Source organism: Dermacentor variabilis, chromosome 3 (assembly GCF_050947875.1).
Source record: "Dermacentor variabilis isolate Ectoservices chromosome 3, ASM5094787v1, whole genome shotgun sequence".
NCBI classification, from domain to species: domain Eukaryota; kingdom Metazoa; phylum Arthropoda; class Arachnida; order Ixodida; family Ixodidae; genus Dermacentor; species Dermacentor variabilis.
The window spans coordinates 183,143,653-183,158,191 of NC_134570.1; the positions used below are offsets into that span (position 1 = coordinate 183,143,653).

General features: G+C 48.3%; 1 protein-coding gene across 1 annotated transcript in view; it reads left to right on the forward strand.

Moving 5' to 3' along the window:
- Positions 1 to 831: 831 nt before the first annotated feature.
- LOC142574939 (serine/threonine-protein kinase haspin-like) overlaps positions 832 to 14,539 on the forward strand; it is a 48,376-nt gene continuing 34,668 nt past the window's right edge. Inside the window, exons 1-5 of the mRNA XM_075683926.1 lie at positions 832 to 879; positions 1,875 to 1,967; positions 4,643 to 4,744; positions 6,681 to 6,737; positions 8,579 to 8,682. Coding sequence (XP_075540041.1) covers positions 832 to 879; positions 1,875 to 1,967; positions 4,643 to 4,744; positions 6,681 to 6,737; positions 8,579 to 8,682 — 404 coding nt within the window. The remainder of the gene's footprint in view (positions 880 to 1,874; positions 1,968 to 4,642; positions 4,745 to 6,680; positions 6,738 to 8,578; positions 8,683 to 14,539) is intronic.

The following is a 14,539-nucleotide window of genomic DNA, read 5'->3' on the forward strand; positions in this document are numbered from 1 at the left end:
GCTTTCGCGCTGTATACGCGCGTTACACAGGTTGAATCGAGCGCCATGTTTTGTCACGTTCAGTGTGAACGATTTATTCATGACTTTTTAAGGCGTTATCGTTCTGAGGATAATTCACGCAGCTTCCGTGGGCCATGTATGAATGTATGTATGTATGTATGTATGTATGTATGTATGTATGTATGTATGTATGTATGTATGTATGTATGTATGTATGTATGTATGTATGTATGTATGTATGTATGTACGCACGCACGCACGTAGGTAGGTAGGTAGGTAGGTAGGTAGGTATGTATGTATGTATGTATGTATGTATGTATGTATGTATGTATGTATGTATGTATGTATGTATGTATGTATGTATGTATGTGTGTGTGTGTGTGTGTGTGTGTGTGTGTGTGTGTGTGTGTGTGTGTGTGTGTGTGTGTATGTATGTATGTATGTATGTGTGTGTGTGTGTGTGTGTGTGTGTGTGTGTGTGTGTGTGTAACCGTTTTGACACCTACGTTGGTCACAGGGTAGTCCGTGGTGGAATGGTTAGCACATTGGGATGCTGTGCTGAGGTAACAGTATTCGAAACCAGCCCTCGGACCAAGTTGGTTCTCAGGGTATGTGACCGCGTGTTCATACGTACATACATGCAGCCCTTCAACGAATGTCTTTCACGCCGACATAGGCATTGTAGGTGCAGCGCTGGGTAGGAACCACTATTGGAAGAAACTCTTTGACGCCAACTTGGAGCACATTGGCACCGTATATACCCGTGTAAGGGAAGCACTTTATTTTTCTCTAGAATTTTGGCTGAGCATAGCCTTTACACGAGTAGGGCCGATGACGGCCCGCTACAGGTTCGCACTGCTTTCGCTAATGTTGCCGAGGGTAAGACAGACGCAAATTACATAACGTTGCATTAAAGGACCTTCAGATGCCGTCCCATAGTCCTGACCCACGTTGACCCAAACAGGGCTCCGTTCTCTATAGGATAAATGCCACTGATCTAAGTGAGAACACTGCCGACACAACCGAGGCGGCGCACCACACAGAGAAATAATGCTGCGGCTGCGCCGGCCTGAGCGGTGTCGACGGAAAAGCAACTAGCGTCATCCAGCTGCAACGAGACTGACTTCACTTTCCGGCGGGACGTTCTTTTTTCCAAATTTTCTCCCACCAAAATGGGAATGCGGCCCTTACACGAATATATACGGTATGTGCCTCTCGGTCCATGCTGTACTTCAATAAACCTCTTTGATGCCAAATTGGATCAGTGGATTTGTCCCAGTAAGTGCGGGCCGTTCTTCAAAGAAGGTATTTAATGCCGACTTGGGTAACTAGATACGGCCACTGGGAATGTGCCGTTGCATATTGACGAAAAGAATTACTCAAATTTCTCTGCTGCTCAGCGGAACCTATCTGACAAGGATTCCTCAACGGCATCAACCCGACCCACAAAAAGACTGCGCCGCAGGTGCACTGCGTATTTGCCGCTTTCCGTGAACGTCTTTTACGCCGAAGTCTTACCGAGCTGCACCGTGAAAGAATTGCATATATGCCACTCTTCGGTGAATCTCTGGTCAACTTGGGCCAATGTACATATGGGGAAGAACGGGCGGAAAGCGAGGGAACGATTCTCAGCGTTTGCAGGCACCGGCGCGCCACGATTTTCGTTTAGGAGGCCCTGCGGAGGCTTCTTGGCGGCGGCGCTAGATGGCGCCGATGGCTCTTAGGGAAATGTGAACGAGGAACCCCGCCACAACACACGCCTCATAACTCGTTTCAACGGCGACAATACGTTGTGTGATTAACACATTACCGTCGACAGTTAGCGTGAGATGTGTTCCGCCACTTTTTCGATGGATGTTCTTTTACGACCACAGGTAGACGAAGTGACAACGAAAGCCCCTGACCGCGCTCTCGCCGATGTGTTGCCGAAGAGTCCGAAAGCTGAACGGTCGCGCTGCAAGTCCAAGGTGAGCAGCCACTGTGAAAGCGAAGTACATAGCAGGGAGGAGATTTAGCTTATTGCTATATGTACTATTAGCGCAATTTCGAGCACGAACAGTTCTGAACTAGTGCAGTGCGTTGTTCCGTTTTCAAGATAATCTGAATTTGTAAGTGACCTTATTAAGACTCCAAAACGCACTCTTGGGGCTACTCCACGCTTAGAGACCGGACACGGGGCGGTTGCATGGCGAGCTGCCATATAATTGTGCGTAACAAGCATTTCGATAAGTTATTTCCCGTTCTCATTTCGAATTATGTTGATGTTACAACGCATACGGAATATTGCAGAGGTAGAAAAAAAATTAAATTATGGGGTTTTACGTGCCGAAACCACTTTCTGATTATGAGGCACGCCGTAGTGGGGGACTCCGGAAATTTGGACCACCTGGGGTTCTTTAACGTGCACCTACATCTAAGTACACGGGTGTTCACCGAAATGCGGCCGCCGTGGCCGGGATTCGATCCCGCGACCTCGTGCTCAGCAGCCTAACACCATAGCCACTGAGCAACCACGGCGGGTGCAGAGGTAGAAGTAAGCAGCAGCGCCGATTGCGCCCTTTCGGGACGTTGAGCTACGTTGAGTTGAAATATAGCGTGCGAAAGCGTTATTGCGATGACGGGCTATTTTCTGCTGAGGTGGCCATGTAGACGTATACAAGTTGGCCTTTGTGCTACAGTCGGGGGGGTGACAAGTGTCCCCTTTTCATAGAGGCAGCTGCAACAAACAGTCGGAGATGCATTTCTTAATACATACGCAGAGCCCCTAAAGTTGCATATTGTAATATATATCGAATGTATTCATGTCCACTTTTGTTGACAGAGCACAACTTTGTATTCACGACTTGTTCTTGTAAGTCATGAGAAATGGTTGCAAGGAAAGTAAGACTACGGACATTAGGCTTCGGTTGAATTTTGCATTTTTCATACTATAGGCGTTCATTTCACTGGGACGGGCTGCGTATTTCCATGGGAAAGAATTTCGCTAGAAGCACTACCATCTTTGCCTTTGTGTTCAATGTTACGAGTCCGCGCGGAAAGGCTCAAGGTTTCTTTCTCATTCGTGTTTCTTGTAGCCTATAATTACCTAGGTCATGTGATCCTTGTCTCTGATTCGTTTCTTCGTACCTAAAAAAAATAAATAAGGCAACGTAACCTGCTGCACCGCGATTGCGTACCTAATTACTAAGTAAATTTGAGGCATTGCTAAAAAGTGCACATTGCCATCATCCTAGTACCGTTACATCTTCCGGCACCGTGGAATGAAATTATGTATAACTTGGGGACTGCTGTCGAAACCTCATCATTATTTGTCAGCTCAGTGCTTAATAAGCATCTATACCTAGACCTCCTGCTTTATATTCAGATATATGACAGTCGTAGAAACACTCTCATTATAGACAGCTGCTGAATAAATTTGACTGAAACTTGTTGCAATTAAGGAAGGCACACAAGCTCAACTTGTTGTAGAACTAGAATTTATTTGAGGGCTTATTTTTTTGCAAGAAATCCCGACACTCGGTAAGCTGAAACAAGAAACTCAAGCAAAAGCTTTCCAATTCCGTGTATCAACATTAAAAACAGATATCGCAGTTCAGTAAACTGGAACTGTCACAGCCTCTAAAGCAGAAATGTCACATAATTATTTGCGAACCTGAGTGAAACTGATGAATCCTTACGATGGCTTTGCGTTAGACGTACTGATAAATTGTAGGTATATACCAGAACAGCGTATAGTACATCAATTTGCAGTTTGAAATTGCTGTTTACACAGTCCTGATGTCCTTTATTTTACTGAGATACAGAGATGTGGGCCTTATTTTTTTATTATGTTTTAATGTGTCAATTGTAAATGAGTTTTGTAAAATCAAGGCCAAAATCGAGAAGCTACTCCATATAGCCGGTAAATTATAGCTTTTACATTAAAATGCAGCCAATCTAATTGAAATACTTGCAGTGAATGTCAACAAAAGCGATTTCTCTGTTTTGATGCGTTTATATAGGAGCTCCGGAGCTACAGCTTCTAAGGATTCAACTTCGACTGCGTGTATTCTGAAAACCGTTGATGCGACTTGCTCTCTTTTTAAATGCATAAATATTTCTATGCTTACCAAACCAGAAAATTGTGCACCCCTCCCGCGAGATGACCGTTCAAGATAGCGCCCGCAGCAGTGAGCGAATTCACCTTCGTGCTGCCTCTCGTTTCAACGCGAGCTACTCGGTGAGAACAGGGAGCACACGAAGCGGTCGCCACTCGCCGCGTTGAGCCCCAATCGCAGATCTCCTTCGAGATACGGCCCTCACGGGCACGCCAGACGCAGTCGCTGCCCGAGTGCGGTTGATCACGGGTCATAATGGTTCGACACTCACGGATAAGGCACTAAAGAGCAATAACGGCTCGTAATAATAAGTTCGCTTAAGTAGTTCGCTTAAGTCATCGATTCACCTTGCGTCGCCGTCGGCAGCAGTTCGTGTCGGGGCAGTGCTGTCGTTTGTACTGATCCGATCAAGTTTCGTGACATTGATAATGACGCCGGTCTGCGGGAAGATGAGCAAGTGGCACAATGCTTACGCATACTCACACAGCTCTCAGACGTGTTGCTGGGTAATTTATCTTTCCTTTCTTTTCACTTTTTTTGCTCAGAACAAGCGGTCGACGTCCTCGGCCTCCTCGCCGTCGCGCACCAAGAAGCCAGGCTTGAGTAGTCTCTCCAGCTCGTCGAGAGGAAAGCTCACCACAGTGTCGGTGAGTGCGTTGCGCCGTCACGTGTTTAACATGCCACACCGGAGGCGTCCGTCCTGTTCGCTAACGTTCATTCCCGCGTCCAATTGGCCCTGGTAAAAGGGACACGAAATATAGATACCAAATCTATTTTATGCTGATAAACTATTTCTCCAAAAGTGGGTCAACGATTATTTTGCGGGAAAAGGTTACTTGTTCGAAACGTAAGTAAGGGCCAAACTTACAACTTTTGAATTTCGTGCTTACGCATGCCAGTACGCCCGTGTGACGCCAGAGATGGTGTGAGATTTCTTGAAGCTTGCTAATTTCACTCTCTCGTTGTTGCCCAAGGTCGAGGAATTGAATTCAGGGCACGGCGGCCGCATTCAGACGGAGGCGAAGGGCGAAGAAACCCTTGTGCTTAGATTTATATGGACGCTGAGGGACTCGAGGTGGTCCAAACGGCCTGCCTCATAATCAGATCGCGGTTTTGGCATGCAAAACTCCATAACTTAATATTCTTTTTGTTTTCCCTTTGCATTCCTATGAAATCAGTATTTCCTGATCAAAAATTTTAGGCCGTCGCCGACGCCGTGAAGATCTATGACGTCATGGCGAGCTGTTGCGGAAACTTGAATGCTGCGTCGGCACCCGTATTAAGCTTTTGCCTCTTTTCCAAATTTCCTAGCTTTCTCTCGCAATAAGAATGCCTCTTTTGGTATTGTCGAAACGTAAGTTACTCATTCAGCTCAACTTTATTGGTGTGAGTGTCAATTCATATGTAAGTGGATAATTATTTTTGCGAGTTGTAGCCGACCTTACCAAAGCGTAAGCTGGGATGGTTGGCGCTCCATTTTTAGTTCTTTTATCGCGCAGTCAAAATTTGAGACGTAAAGTTTGCTTTCAAGATGAGATGCAACAAGGCTTGTGGTATTTAATGGGCCCCAAGAATGTATTCTGGTGCCGACATGAGGGAGTTAGACCACATACAAATACAATGCACCACCCTAGAGCCCTTTTTCTCCTCCAGCTACTGCGTACTATTTACGCGAGGTGGAAATACTTCTTACGAACGTTCCCCCTATCCTCTTCTCTCCCCTCTCCTTCCCAACCCCCGCTTCCGCAATGCGCGGCTTCAAAGTAATTAGTTTCGACGTCGACGCGCAGGTCGTGAGGATTACGAATGCACGGATAAAAACACCAGTGCGCACAGTTCTTTTACTATATTTACAAACACCGTTCGCAGTCAAATAATCTGTTTAGATCCCCAGCCTTCTCCCTACGTCTACACTGCACACCTCTACCATGCTGCAAGGACCCAGGACAGAGTAGTATCCTGGAGTTGAAATAAGAGTCAGGTACTAAGGACCGTGGCGAAATTCGACCCGCAGACGCAGCTACGATTGCTGTGAACCAACAAATTTTCCCGCTTAAAGCAGCTGTTCGTTCTAAAATGTAATTTCGCTTACCTTGCTTCACTTCTCCGGACGGTGTCGAATAGGAGGTAATGTAATACCATTTTTTGGTTTGAATTTTTCTGAGCACTATATAGGAGTACGCCCTCGGACGACACCACTAAAACATTTCCCTTTGGCATTCTATGAAGCAAGTCGCAGTGTCTCGTACTTTCTAATTGCATAAAAGTCAAGATTTATTATTACACTTGAAAAGTACTATGAACTGACAAAATAACTCTCAGTGAGAATGCTGATATTGAGTGCCCAGAAAATATTGAACCAAATATGAGTTTGCCCAGAATAACACCAATGTGTTATTTGTTCCATAGAGCTGTCTGCAGCATGCGTTTCATCGCACGGCTTGTAGTTGTACGGTTGTACTTGCATATGTTTTAATTTAGCAGGGAGACGGTGGTCGTATAAGCTAGTAGGAAGGAGAGGCTAGCGTATATACCGGCAAACAGTCAAGGTGAGCTTTACCCTGAAGCTGTGCGTATTTTCAGGGACAAAGTGCCGAAGACGATGGACCTGGATCACTGCTTCCAAGTGCCAACCTATGCGTAAGGACGGGAAGTTACTCACTTTAAGAGGGAACTGTGATAACTGCGTCGTGTGGTGGCCTGGGCAGTCTTTCCCACTAGCTGCCGACTTGCTTTGCCCTCGGGGACATGCTACGGCTTGTGCAAGATTTAGTCAGCTTTATTACGCAGCTAATTGTTACCGCAGTCTGCTTTTCTTAGTTCAAGCGGCTCTGTGATGGACCTAACAGTATTTTCCATGTGAATAACCAGATTTATCATCTGTTCGCGCAAAAGCGAAAAAAAAGACAATAAAAAACAAGGCTGTTGGTTAACATGAACAATCGAGAATTATTGAAAACAAAGGTGCTCACGAATCAAAGAATGTACTCAACCTACCTAATTAGTATATCAGACTAAACATTCTCAATCAAAATTTCAAATATATTTTCGCACACATGTTTCGACCACCGAGCTAGAACCGATGAGCGTTGCGTTGTTGCAACAATAACCACCTGACTGATATCCACAGTCGCTCCAATCAGCTGTGTGTTTTTAGAAGCAAAACCCGCACACAAGAAAAAAGATCCGGTACAATGCGGTATAAAAAAATAAAAAATCGTTGATTCCCTCTTTCACAAGAATCGGTAGAACATGTAAGCGAAACGCGGCTTCACAAAACCTGTTTATTGCATGCGCCGAGCGTTGCGCAAATGCGCCGTAAACCACGGGCGCTCGTGAACCGTAGGACCTAAACCAAACGGGCTGTTAGTAAGTAGTTCAGTGTACTCGCGGTCCGCTGCAGCGAAACACGCACCATTCGTGCGTCGGCTACCATGCTTCTGGTTTGCTTGGCGGGTGGCGTCCCGTTGTCGAGCAGCGTCCTGCTCCCGAGTCGCTTGGGCGAAGGTTCGAGCATTTCGGTCCGGCTCCGTAGCGTCTTGGCGAGCCGGTCGAGTTGCGACGCGCTCAGCTTCAGGAACGCGAGTGGCAGAGTTCGCAGCATGCGCAGCAAACGGGCGAAGGCGTTCTGCTTCACGTTGGCGTGCCTTTCGCCGGACCAAAGCGAGATTCCACCACCGACGTCCTTGCCCTTCTGCGCCGCTTAGCGCAGCAGTTTTCTTGGGGCCATAGCAAGCGAAGCAGTAGGCGGCGTGTAAGCACTGCTGGTACATATTGAAGCTGCACTCCGTAGGCGACGAGGCGTCGCAGGTTAAGCCGACACGAAAGAAAAGCCATGTACGGAAACTGCATCGTCACCTGAGCCGAAGGCCGACACCACTTACACCAGGCCCTCCGCTGCGCTGAGACTACCGAAGTGCTCACTTTGGGCGCTCGTTAGTGCTATGACGCAGTACTTCGCTTCAGCACTTTGAGATGACGGCGCCATCGCTGTCAAGATAGAGCATATTTGACACGTTCGCGCCGACGTCGCATCCGTTACACGAACTTCATGGTAGATCCTCGTATAAGACTCTCGTGTTAAAAAAAAACGCAGCTCTTTTGTCCTTTGGTGGTTACACCTGCCTGGGTAGCAGCCTCGTCGCGCTCCTGTAATGATAGCAGCGCTTTCTGTGGAAGCAATAGGAGGGCACTGGTGATTTTCTTTTCAGCGCCCCTTTTTGCAGGTTGGCGTCACCAGCGACAACACACGCGTGCTATGCCCAATATAACCTGTCTAGGATAAGTCAGTCACTAAGAAATATACCTCTCCGTGTAAAAACTTGGAGCAGCGTGCCTGAGGATTTGACACTATTGAAACATATTTATTTTTTTTAAACGTTGCCACCTTGTCGTTCCAGTGTTCCGCTAACGTCATTCTTCGTAGGCAGAGACAGTGCGATTAAGTGCATAATTTTTATTTATCATTTTCACTCTCACAGTATCCACATAGCTGCCGCAAGTGCTACAACGACTGCATGAACAAACTTATGACGCTATGTGACAGCCCGGAGGTCATGACCTTCAGCAATGCCCTACGGCAGCCGTGAGTAATATTTTTAGGGCGATTTTTTTGCTTATTATCCCATGTTTAGCGTCCTTAGTACCTGACGGCTGCTGAGTTGGTCGGTATCAGCGCATATATATATATATATATATATATATATATATATATATATATATATATATATGTGTGTGTGTGTGTGTGTGTGTGTGTGTGTGCGTGCGTGCGTGCGTGTGTTTGTGTTTGTGCGTGCGTGCGTGCGTGCGTGCGCGCGCGCGCGCGCGGGTTTGTGTGTCAGAGGGCGGGCTTATGTCATCTCTGTAGACTCACCGACAAAGTAGTGCCGGAATGCGGGTTTGTTCTGCAGAGATACACAAAGTAATTCGTACATGTAATCAGTATATCCAACGTCGGCTCACAGGCACCTCTAAAGCATACTGACATGTTAATGAAATAGCGCGCATTCTATTATACCGATTCCTCGATGCTTTTTTTTTCAATTCAGGTATTTGGTATGTGTCACTAGGTGTGGGCCGATTCTTGATAAATCCTTCACTACTCGTTTGTGCCACTGGGCCACTGAAAATACCATATCCAGCATTTCTGGACACGTACCAACTAGCGCCCCAAGTGGCCGTGGCACGAGGCTAGCGCGTTTTCAATGGAATGAGTGGGTTCATTGCAAATAATTAGAAGTACAACTCCATAATTGAAAAAGGCAGGTGGCAGACATGTTCTAGAAGAGAAGCCACACGAGTCAACTGACGTGATTGGGCTGTGGAAAGCTAGAATTTTGTTCCCAGAGCGGTTGAAGATACAGCAGTGGAAGACTGTGGAAACGACGAAAATTCGGATTTGATTTCGAATGGTCGCTGTAGAAATGGTCACTGTAATGAAACTAAGGCTGCTATCGAAATAGCCGCTACAGCGTATGCAGGCCGCAGACTCACCTTTTAACTGATGTCGATGTCCACACACTACACATGGCGCCACACTGTTCCCAGGAACGATGTTTCGAAACACATTCATGCCCATTCACGTTATATCTTGATAAACACAAACGTCTGATCGCGGAATCGTATGAAGCCTTGTCCGAGTGGTTTAATGGCGCGCACCTATCATCCCTGACAGTGCTGACAGTGGTTCGACACTGTGCTTCGTGATTTTTTTAAGCCACGTAGGACTTCATTGCACAGCCTCCCAGCAGATGGCAGACACACAAAACTCAAGATATGTATTCGGTTTTGGTTTTTCAATACTGCTTTTAAATATTATGCTTTCTATTTTTCCTTCCTAAAACGTAGCAATGTGTTGTTCATTGGCTAAGTCATCCTTTTTAGAATCAGATTTTATTCTTTGGACGACATAACTACAAACATTATTGTGCCTTGATGCTTAAATTTTGTTCCATATCTATGACGACCAACTGCAGCAAAATTGCGGGCAGCAAAAGTGGCTTTGTTTCAGAGAGCATAGGCGAGAATAACCTCCGTGTAAAATATTACGCTTGAAACACATAGGGATGCATTAGGATAACCTAGAAAAATAGACGTTATTGACACCTAAACTGACCAAAAAGGCCACTCACTCCCTAAAATGACTCTAAATTTAATATATTAAGAATTAGCTAGCTTGAAACATTGAGAATCGCTGCAGGGGCGTCTGCGTCAGTAGGCGTTTGGTGTGTTGTGACACCACACAAAGGTTGGCCCCTACCGCGTATAACCATGTGCGGCTTAGCCGTGTATGAGGAAAAGGGGATCCTGGGGTTGAGCCAATATGAGCGATTGGACCTTTGTAGCCCCTCGGCAGAGGCAACACCTTCGGCTTCACGTAGACGGAATTTCCGGACTGACCCATCCGGGGGAAATCGGTAGCTCTATTTTCCAGTCTTCCTCTGAAATCCTTCGTCTTTCTCTCTTACTGTTCATCTTTCCTGTCTCGTCTTCACTCCGTCTTACTTTCATCTGGATTGGTTCGATGTATAGAAGTCAAGCACGCGTAGGAATGCCCCAGGCTAACAACAAGGACGTAGGTGCAGGGCGCAGCTATGTCAACTGACAAGGGCAAACGGGTTCTGGTGACGAGCAGGCAATCCAGGTCTGGCGGCCGCATAGTATGTTTGGCCGTGCTATGACGCGCGTAAATGGGTACGAGCGAGTTGGCTTGCATGATCAATCAAGGCGCATCACCACGAGCATCTAAAGTGTTCTCAGCAGTCGAATTTAAAGCCGAAACTATATTCAGATGAAATACAGTATGCTCCTGTCGACAAAGTGAATTGAAGACTAACTTAATGACAGCACTCCTATGGTACATAAAGTGTCTTAGAAGACAGTCAGGTTAGATTGACGACTTCCTCAAGATCTGGTAGATTTAATTTGTGGTGATGCAACGATGAAAACAAAAGTTTATGCTCAACAAAATGAATCAGCGTGGTCCTACTTGCGTGACATACCATGGTGGCTTGGCGCCAGGACATCATGGAGTGGAGCGATAATGGCTTGCATAGGGTACTTGAAAATAAAAATTCGCGCATAGGAGACATCGGGGGACCGTTTCTACAGTACAAAATGACATCCTGAAAAAATAAGCTTGCGAATAGAGGCATCAGGAGATTTAATATTACGGCTTTTCTTGATCTTGTTCAGGGTGACGTAAGCGTTCTATTCAGCGTGTATTTCGGAGAAAATGAGTTCAAGCTAGGTTTATTTGCATCACAATGGCACGTGTGCTCAGGCAAAAATTGGAAGTATTTCATTTTAGGGTACCCGATCGAGTCGTCTGTGTATATAACGTACGACAACATTAGCAAGAATACAACATTATTAAACGAATAGAATTCGGAAACAAGTTCACTTATTAGTAGAGTATGGTAAAAAGTAAGTATAGCTGTATAGTTTAGCATGGTATAGCTGTGGAGGACGCAAACAATGATTATACTGAAGAAAGATGTATTGTAGGCCTGAACTAAACTAAATAGGCTATTCGCGTCTTGGCAGCAGGATAATGCGACTCCAGAACGCAGAAACTCTATTGTACCTGTCGGCCAGTTGGCTCTTGCAGTGTTGAAATCCACTCAAAGGACGCGATAACACCACTGCGACACGTGGCTGTAGGCCAACAAATAGACATTTTTTAAAGCTAAGATTTATTATTTCCTTCTTCCTGCGACTTTTCCACTGCTGCTATCTTCCACGCCGCGTCGAGGGTTGGTTCGAAGGAAAGGCTACGCAAGAAACTCGCTTGGACCTGTCCATTGCGCCGCATGTGCACAATGCCCTCTCGAGGTGCCCTTTGTGTCTGCACATTATCCTTTTGACAGCTGTAATTATCCGCGGCCCCCGAAAAAGTATTGCACAAGCTGCAGCACTTACCCTTCTATTAACGTGCAAGTCCTGAGGAGGGTCTATAGGATGCTAGAGAGGGGTCAGGGAGAAGGGGCAGACAATGGGTAGAACCGGCGCAGTCGCGAAGTCAGTGAATAAGAGCCTTGCCACTATTTGCTCGCAATTTTCGTACAAGCGGGAAACGCGGTATAGGGAGAAGGCGACGTGAAACGATAAAGAAACGGTTCTACTACAGACACGACCACGTTTGCGGGCAAATGGAAGGTGTGGTACTGTACGTTTCTGTACCACTGAATGCCGTGACAGGCCCACCCCCCAATTTTGGGAGTGGGCCAGGTCAGTTTTGGACGGGGATCAACTGAATTTTCGAACTGGGCAAAGTCGATTTTTTGGGTATGGGCCACCGAAATTTTGCTGGTGGGCCAAGCCAAGGATAGGATAGGGATAACTTTAATAAAGTGGCGGCAAACGACGGTTTAACGCGTTGTGACGCTGGTCAAGCGTCGACCCGAGGTTATACCCTACTCTGCACTAGCCCAGTTGGGCCCGTTTATAGTGGGACATGAGGCTTGTGCTTTTCGAGCGCACCCCGGGCCTGCTGGACGGCCCATAGTTGTGAGTCCTAGTCTGCAGACTGCAGTGCACCTTGAAGTTCGGGCGGGTAAGTCCTGGAGGTAGCTGCCGTCGGGAACCTGTCACAGTCCCACATGATGTGCCATTGGTCCGCCGGACCCGCTGCCCAAACACCGCACAGCCCACTCGGATAGAGCTCTGGGTGAAGCACGTGCAGCATTGCGGTGGAGAGGAGTGACGCGGTCTGTATTTGCCTTAGGATTACGGCCTCCTCCCGACTGATTGCCGGGTGGGGAGGCGGCATTGTCCGTCGAGCTAAGCGGTAACACTTGGTTACTTCGGCATAACTAGTCAATCTGTCCTTGGTTTCGAACCACCACACGGAACGGTCACTCTCGGGGGCGTGAAAGTAAGCTGTCGCGCCGCCGAATGGGCTGTCTCGTTGTGGTTCGGTGAGGATGCACAATCGCCGACGTGCGCCGGGAACCACTTGATACGGACGGTGCTGCCGCGGTCTTGAAGTTGGAACACGCGTAAACGACGCTCAGCGCCTGGTGCCGACGGACTAACTCATCAGGTCCTCAGGAACGTCGACGCAGCGCAGCTCCCTTCCCTACTCGAGGCCTTCAATGCCGTCTGGCGCAGTGGCATTATTCCTGCTGACTGGAAAGAGGCGATCGTCGTCCCTATTCTCAAGCGCGGCAAAGCTGCCACGAGCGTCAGCTCCTATCGCCCAGTGTCGCTTACTTCGGTAGCCGGCAAAACTCTGGAGGCCATGGCTTTGCGCCGCCTTGAGTGGATTGCCTCCGCCCTCGACGCTTTCGCCCCTGAACAGAGCGGTTTCCGGCGACTGCGCTCAGCAGCTGACTCGCTCGCGGACGTCGTAGCTACGCTCGAGCACGCAGCAAGTCGCCAAGAAGCCGGATATCTCGTGCTGCTCGATGTGCAACGCGCATTTGATGGTCTCCCTCACACCACCATCATTCAAGCCCTCCGTGAGCTACGTGTCACCGGCCGCCTCTTTGACTACATCGCGGCCTTCCTCAGTGACCGCACGCTCAGAGTGCGAGTTGGTGACACGCTCAGTGCCCCTCGCAGCGTGACCTCCGGGGTTCCCCAGGGCAGCGTGATCAGCCCATTTCTTTTTAACTTGGCTCTGGCAAGACTACCTGACTACATCCCCAAGATGACTGCCCACGAAGTCCACGTGGCGATCTACGCCGATGACATTGCACTGTTCGCGTGCGGGCCTACGTCCCTCGGCTTCCAAGTGCGAGAATCCCTGCAGTCGGCGATCAATGCCGTCGATGAATATCTCGCCAGCATAGGGCTCCAGCTCTCGGCGTCGAAAACTGAGGCGTTGTTGGTACACCCCCGTGCCCGTGCGCGCTTCGAAATGCCTTGTCTCACGCTGCGCGGAAGCCCCCTCCCGTGGCAGAGAAAAGTGCGCTATCTCGGACTTGACATCGACTGCCGGGTCAACTTTAACGCCGCCGTCTCCCAGCTCTGCAAGACTTCTAAGAAGGTGGCTGGCGCCGCACGCTCCCTGCTCGCCCGTGGTCGTGGCTGTACACCGCAACTTGCGCTTCGAGTTTACAACTCTGTCGCAACAACGCGAGCACTCTATGCGCTTCCCCTCACGAACGCCAGAGCCACCAACTGGAACGCCATCGACATGGAGCACCGCACCGTAATTCGCCAACTTTACGGGCTTCCTCGCAACTCGCAAGTAGGAGCAACTCTCGCCGAAGCGGGAGACTGGCCGCCCTCACTTCGCGCACGGAAGCAAGCGATGAACCACATCGAGCGCCTTCAACGTTCGCCACAGGGACAACGCCTCGTTTGTCGCCTCCACACCCTCGAGGGCTCGGGCATGGGCCAGCGTGCCACCGAGTTCAGCGCACTCGTCGCGTCGACGCCGCAACTCCTACCACTGCCGGTATCGCCGCACGCCTCCGCGCTACTCGATGTAAACA